At 37.5% G+C, this 8,242-nt stretch overlaps 1 protein-coding gene across 1 annotated transcript; it reads left to right on the top strand.

The window, feature by feature from the left end:
- The first annotated feature begins 1,140 nt into the window (after window positions 1–1,140).
- On the top strand, window positions 1,141–2,208 carry LOC125224896 (aquaporin AQPAe.a-like). The gene has a single exon (XM_048128403.1). It carries the CDS (start codon window positions 1,369–1,371, stop codon window positions 2,134–2,136), a length of 768 nt encoding a protein of 255 aa, XP_047984360.1. The 5' UTR covers window positions 1,141–1,368; the 3' UTR covers window positions 2,137–2,208.
- Window positions 2,209–8,242: the final 6,034 nt, after the last annotated feature.

Here is an 8,242-nt window from a genome sequence, read left to right as displayed (position 1 = left end):
TTTTAATTTAACGCGAGCGAAGCCGCGGGCAAACGCTAGTATTTTATAAAGCCAGGTTTCTGGGCTCTCTGGTGATTCTGTGTTTTAAACCAGGCCCAGGGTGGTCTGTGGTTTTAAACACATCTTTAAAATAAAAGTTTTACCTTATGTCAAAAATAGTACATTACTACAGAGGCCGGGACAAAGGGGGGGGGCACAACCCCATTTCCCGCCGAGGTATGTATAGTGCTTTTCTCAAATATGGTATGAAATAAATAAAGTCTACTGAAAATAGTAACTTTGGATGGCTGTAACTCCTAAACGGTGCGTCGTAGTGCAAAAATAATCGAATTTTCGTTCCCCTTTGGTACCCCGTATACGCTTATAAAAAAACAAAAAGTTAAAAAAAAATTCAAAAAAAAAACGAAAAAAATTTTTTTGTATGAAAACGCACCCAAAATCAAATATTGTCTAGGGCCCGTACTAGTTGCAGTCGGCACGTCTATAAAGCCCCTTATAGTTTTTTTTTAATTGGCTAAATACCTGGATGTTATGTCACAATTATCTGTGTTTGGAAATTAAAAAAGAGGACTTTGCCGGCCTTGGCCTGCAAGGTTTGTATGAAATTCCATTATCTATCAATCGTCCTAGCCGCACCTGCAACGTCATACTTCGCTGCCAATTATAAGGCACATAACATCAATATTTCATACCATGTTTGAGAAAAGTATTTTATTTGAATAAAGGTATTTTGAAAATACCTATTTTGCATTTTGTATTTCAAATACCTTTTTGTAAAACTATTTTGTATTTTTATTTGAAATAGGTAAAAACCCAAAGTATTTGCATTTTGTATTTAAATACATTGCGCTACCTATTTTTTAACATCTCTGGTTACATGTAAACGCAGTATCGCAGTTATAAATATAGGTTATAAAGATATAGGTATGCTCAAATAATGGAATTTTACAAGGCAACTTGTTTTTTACTACTTAATAGTAAAAAAGGAGTACACTGCATGTTTATCATATTTTAAATAAAATATATCTACTCGTATTAGTAGCGTCTCGTTCGGGGTTATTGTAGCGCTAATCCGGCTTGATAACTGGTTTCATGTTGATATCTGAGTACAGCTGCAGAGCAATGCAGAGTCTTCAATATCACTTGAACCTCGGAACAGGCTCGTCGCGCCCGGCACGCCTTTCATTCGCGAGGATTCACTTTCGATTATTTAACAGGACTGTTACATCGTCATTCGCACTGTACTGTTACTTTACCTTAAATAACGGTCGGGCAGTTATAAAGTGAATCATAGCTCAATGTGCGACTTAAATGTGCGTGGAACGTTTAGAGTGTGATAGCGCTTCTTACCTTATATAAAACAATAAAATGACCATAACGACTATTGAATCGATAATTACGACTACAGAAAACAAAGTTAAACAAGATACCAGGACCGTTGTTGTTTCCTGGTGGCGCTCAAACTGGACTAAGCTCGTATCCGAGGTTGTCGCCACATTCCTGTTGATATTTTTGGGATGTGCGGGATGCATACCCATAGACGGATTCGACCCCATGCCGGCCGTGTACGCGCCGCTCACATTTGGATTTGTTGTTCTGATAAACGTGCAAACGTTCGGCCACATTTCCGGGGCGCACATGAACCCTTGCATAACTTTACTTTCAATATTCTGGGGTAAGGTGTCAATAGTGTTAGGAATAAGCTACTTCATAGCGCAGGTTCTGGGATCTACGTTTGCGTCGTGGGTTTTGTCAAATGTGTCACCGGTGGATTTTGTTGCGGAGGGAGTGTGCGTGACGCAGCCGCACGTGCGGCTCGTCGCGTGGCAAGCTGTTATTATTGAGATGGTGTTGACGTGTACACTTTGTTTAGTGACCAGTGCGCTTTGGGATCCTGTTAATGAGAAGAATCAGGAATCATCAGCTATCAAGTTTGGGCTGACTGTGGCGGGGTTGTCGTTCGCGGGCGGGCCACTGACCGGGGCCAGCATGAACCCGGCGCGCACGCTGGGCCCGGCGCTAGTGGCAGGCAAGTGGGCCGCACAGTGGGTCTACTGGGTTGGACCGTTCCTTGGAACTTTTATAGCTGGTTTATATATGTTTATATGGCTCGAAAAACCGAAGAAATCTTTTTAAAATTAGGTAGGTATTACAATAAGTTTTACCATAATATGATAATATATCTCAAATAAATATATGTTTTGTTTACGTCTTGTTATTTTGATCAGTAACTACTTATATATTTTTTATAATAAACATATTACATAGACAGGATGTAGGTAGATAGTTACATTCAAGGTTGTTTCTCTGAGATCACATATTTTTAGATATAATGATGCTATTTATTCGCAAGTGCCACAATTTTACAAGTATAGGCATCTAGGTGTTGAAAGAAACATAGTCGTATTGCGCTGTGTAATACTATGTGTGTAGGTAAGTACTCCGCTTTTTCATGTCTGTGGTTAAACAAATACATAATAATATTCTTACTTTGAAAAGATATTATCCAAATGAGAAAAATGCAATTTATAATTTGGATTTACTGATGCTAACTCGTTTCAGTGCCACTCATATAAGTGCATAGAAAATGTATACCTAATAGCAACTTCATATTAAAACAGTCTATATTAACAATTATCTATGCGCTTCGTATTAATGAATATGACATGAAATTATGATACACCTACTGTTAGATATAAATAATCCCAAATGTTGATATGTCAAGTAATCTGACTGATCTGAATATGTAATACATAAGGTCATAAATGTAAATTGCTTAACAGATAATAATAGTTTATGTGGGTTACCGACACGAAAACTACTTATGTATTACATATTCAGATCAGTCAGATTACTATAACTTTATAATGCAAATAATATTATCGTAAATCTGTATTATGTTAATACACATCGTTCCTTGCAACAAGTTACATTTTCATTCCATTAATTAGAAAGTACATAGGTACCTATTTAAAAAGTTAACTTAACCCTATGATATGAAATAAAACAATTAAGTCATTAATATTTGTCGTGTTTACGAAATCGGGTTAAAAATAATCCTGTAAAAAGTATAAATACAAAAGAGGGCCATATACCTCTATAATGATATTGTTTATACTATCATGTGCAATCAATTAATAATTTAATTCGATTGAAACAAAAAGATTATACGTAGACTATTTATATTCTCAAGGTTAATACAATATCGCCTTTGTTCATTTTCCTTATCTTTCTTAATCCTCTGAGTAAACCTGAGAAAAATTATAATCGGTGCCACACAGATGAAATACACTTTTTTATTTTATTATAATAATCATATTCAGCCCAGTAGTGGGACTATTCAGCTAGTGTCAAAGGTATTAAGATTAAATTGGTGATTGTAGGTACGCGGTTAGTACAGTCGAGTTCATTAAATATCTGTACATTTCCTCACCTTAACTCGTGGCAATAAGATGAAAAAATGTACACATATTTATGATCTCGACTGTACAAGACCGTGGTGATTTTATTCGCTTCGTAAACTACAAAAAAACACAACAAGGAACCACGTGGAGTATCGGTTACTCCAAAATAGTTTAAACACTTGTTTCAAGATGAATTCTCAATTTTTCTAAGAAAACAACACTAGAAAAATGAGGATACAAGAAAGATCTCGTATTATCTTTGTGCTCTCCAAGGCGATCCACACTAGTTATAATATGTCTGTCATCAAATTGTTGTACGAGGGTTTACTGGTGAAACCCGATAAATCGTCATGATTTGTCCTTGACATAACAACATTGTGGAAATTGCACATAGTTCGAAGTTCAAAACACCAGTATGCTCGTATTATACTGTGTGACTGTGTGTTCCCATGTTTATTTTAGAGTTTGTGCAATAAAGTGAATTTGTATTGTATTATTGTTACTGCATAAGCTATCATCATTATACCAACATAAATAATATTAATGAGCAAAAAATCTATGGAATTATTCATGAGTAGTGACTACCAAAATGGGATTCGTACCGGAAGCCTAGATAAAAAACAGATTCTGAAAATTATACATATAGAGATGACTGCTCCAAAGCATACCTGTTTAAAATAGATTTTGCGAATAATAAACCTAATATAATGTAAATACATAGATATAGTAATATGTATAAAATATGAAGGCTGATCTAGACAGCGTGTGAACTAGCATGCGATGTTAGTTTCATTGCGAACTGTTGAGTGTTGAGGTTGCATATGTACAATAGTTCGGTACATCAATTAAAAACCGCAATGTAATAAAACTCGCATGCGAATTCATATTGGAAGGTCCTACTACCTATAGCCAACGTCACAATCGCTTACGCTTCGTAAGCGTATCTTAGCTCTCCCTATCGCCTTTTTTTGTAGAGGCGTGACAGAGTCAGGCCTCGCAGCCAAATGGCATTTCTGCGATGCGAAACGCCGCAAAAATGTAGTCTGGCTCTGTCGCGCCAATACGCAAGAGCGATAGAGATAGATAGCTACGAAAGATATATTATCGTGAGCGTTTCGTGAGCGTTTGCGCATTCGGCTACGCACACTGGCTGGGTTGTCGCTGCGTAGCGTCAACGTTAGTCACTTCGGCTGGCCCGACAGGGGGCGTTCACAGCGTTCACACTGCCACGCCATCATCGTGTTGCGTCTCATGCTGCGTATTTAATGGCGGGCAAGGTTGGCCCGCAACATTTATTTTGTGTAGATGTCGCAACATACTACACTTTAGGGTGCCTTTCCACCCGAGATGCGCTACATGGAGATGGATGTGTTTGATATCCACCAATTAACTTAGTCGAACCCGTTCCCACCAGCGCTATGCTTTGTAAAACAATGAACATGATTGGTGGATATCATCTCTGGTAGAAATGTACCCTTACAGTCCCACTTTTCCTCTTAAGTATATAACCTTCCGGAATCAATTCGAGGGTTTCCTTTGCCTTGGAATCACATGTACATAAAGAGAGTTGCGTGATATGATTGATAAGTAAAGAATTGGTCTTTATGAAACACGTGACACCTTCTATAGAAGTTGGTACATCAACCCGTTCTGTTCAGTTCCAAGAGTCATTAGGTAATTGGGCAAATTTCTGAAAGGCGTGTATGCAACTGTTGGATACACTAGCAGATTTGATGTTGTCGAAGATTTATAAGCACTTTATTCATAACATAAAATTTCTGCCTCTACTAGGGTACTGCTACGTACAGGAAGCATCAAAAGAAGCGGATCAAATAAAGCTTCAAAAGTGACTACCATTCTGTAACCGCCATACAAAAAGAGACTTGTCTCATGACATTTTTGGGTGCGTAGCCGAATGGCACAAACGCTCACGAAACGAAACGCTTGTAGATATCTATCTCTATCGCTCATGCGTATTGGCGCGACAGAGCCAGACTACCTTTCGCGGTGTTTCATTTCGTTTCGCGTCGTAGAAATGCCATTCGGCTACGGGGCTGACCGCAAATTGTACAAATTTATGTATAATATTAGAAAAGTTATTAAGGATGTCATCTACTTTCGGTGCGTTGTTTCATCCGCTACTATTGATGCTGACTGTAAAAATAAATAAATAAAAAGCCTGTTTATTCCGAACCAAAAAATACAGAACAAGTCTTAAATATAAAAAAAACTAAAAACTAAATAACGAATTTGGTTTGGACCCCTTTCTAGTAAAGGCTTCATCTATTCAATTTTAATTTATTTAATGAAATATAAATAAAATGTAACATTACAGGAGAGACCTAAATCATTACATCTGTCTCAGCCATCTGTCTCAGCCATCTGTCTCTGGTTTTTGCCACAGTTGGCCAGTCGGTGGCTATTTTGCATAGGTCGTCCAAGCATCTTGCGTTGGGTCTGCCATCTCTCCTCTTGCCGCTAGGGCCCTTCCACATGGTAGCGGTTGCGATTCTTGTCCACCTATCTGCGTGCATCTTGATCCGGTCATACAAAAGGGTCTTGAGAAATGCACTATGCATATTAATAAGGCTGACTGTACTTACCAGTATCTCTATTAAAGGTTATCTTTCTTCGCTTTGTACTTTAATAGAAAAAAATTTCGCGCTCGCTACGCTCGCGTTTACTATTTCTATATAGTGCCAGTACATGTGATATATTTTAGTTAAATACTTAGTCAAATGGTTGTGACTTGTGAGGTGTCAGACGGATCTATAAGGCGAATCTATAAGGATGGCCTTTTGGCTTCGGACCCCAAAAAATTTTAAACAAGGGGGCGCCAAAAGTATATCTCGCTCGACCCTGATCGAGTGCGCGGGCCGGCGCTGCATACATTCATACATCTATCATCCCTATTGAGGCTTTTATAAATGTTACTGTTTAAAAACTTGGCCAGATTGCATAACCCCGGAGTTCCTCTCTACTAATTAAGATTTGTCGATACGGGTGCTAACTTTTCTTCTGGTTCAATAGCAGTTTGCATAGAAACATTCGCATTTTGGTACACCAGGGTGGCTAGCCGAATGGCACAATCGCTCACGAAACGCTCACGAAACGAAGCGCTAGTAGATATCTATCTCTATCAAAGACACGTGGACTACGTGGAGACAATCTATACTTCTATACTAATATCATAAATGGGAAAGTGTGTGTGTCTGTTTGTTTGTCCGTCTTTCACGGCAAATCGGAGCGACGAATTGACGTGATTTTTTAAGTGGAGATAGTTGAAGGGATGGAGAGTGACATAGGCTACTTTGTGTCTCTTTCTAACGCGAGCGAAGCCGCAGGAAAAAGCTAGTAATGAATAAGTGGAGCTCAAGAATATCAGGCACAATGGAAAATAATGTAGGTACACAAACATGATATATTTTGTTAGTGTATTTGATATCCTCGTACACTAACATTATTACAAAATAGTTTTAATTGAAATAGGTATTATGAAATAAATGATTTAAGAATCAAAATACTGCAGATATAACATACGCGTGGTTGTTCTTCCTGCGTTATTGTGAAAGAATGTAAATTGGTTTATTTCTATTGTATTCCACTTGATTATACACTGTAAAAACATTGAATTTTTTATGTCTATTTATTAATGAAGTAACTAATGTTTGTCATCTTGAATTATTTGTAAAAGTCTACTTTGCAAATAAATGATATGATATGATCATAAAAACAAGGGGACAAACGAAAGTCAATGGCTATGTGTGCTTGGTATAAAATCTATTTGAAGACTTTTCAGTAAACATCTTCTCAGAAATCAAGTACATTTTTGAAATTAAAGTTACACAAACATAACTTTTTTCAACAGGGTACATAGCCTAATGCACAAACGCTTACGATAATATCGTTATAGGCTTAGTTTAGTACTAAAAGTAGAATTACACAGTAGTAATAATTTAGAATAGTATTAGTTAGTATTTCTGTAACACTACTGTACCTACTTAAGGAAGAGCGGTGTCTCCCGACACAAGCATTTTTATGCTTAATGGGCGACTCCATCCCTAATATCATTATGTATCCCATATTTACTGAAATAAAGAATTTTTGTATTTTTTTGTATTTTTTTTTGTTATCGTAGCTATCTCTATCGGTCTTCTGTATTCCGCGACCGATCGACGGCTAGCATCTACGATTTTCATTCGGCTAAGCCGGCTGATCATGACTTTTGTGGCTGCCTGTCACGGTCAATGTTACTTTTCGCAAGCGAGTAGAGCCTGTCGGGTTGTAGTTGTACTAATATAATATGCATAGTAGGTAGATATTTAGGTAGGAGGGGAAAGCCAAGGAGGGCATACATAGACCAAGTGAAAGAAAAAGTGAATGTCGTGTTGTATCAGGCTGTCAAAGAATAACCTAACCACAAAATTAAAATTTTGAAAAAACCCCCGACTGCGACATAGTTGACCGATTTTCATGAAATATGGCTAAGAACACTCCCGACTAACTCAGCTTTCAGACAAAAAAAAACTAAATCTAAATCGGTTCATCCATTCGGGATCTACGATGCCACAGACAGACACACACACAGACAGACAAACAGACAGACAGACAGACAGACAGACAGACGGACAGACAGACAGACAGACAGACACGTCAAACTTATAACACCCCTTCGTTTTTGCGTCGGGGGTTAAAAAGCCCAGGAATTATATGGAGATTGCTTCACCGACAAGAGCCCAGCTCTTAAATTTATGAAGATAATACACATTATATATATATGTAATAGTTCGATTATAATACTAACCTACTGAAACAGATAATCGTCATGCTAAAATTTT

This window comes from Leguminivora glycinivorella, chromosome 3 (assembly GCF_023078275.1).
Source record: "Leguminivora glycinivorella isolate SPB_JAAS2020 chromosome 3, LegGlyc_1.1, whole genome shotgun sequence".
Lineage (NCBI taxonomy): Eukaryota > Metazoa > Arthropoda > Insecta > Lepidoptera > Tortricidae > Leguminivora > Leguminivora glycinivorella.
The sequence above is the reverse complement of the archived record's forward strand: the minus strand, read 5'-3'. Positions and strand labels throughout refer to the sequence as shown.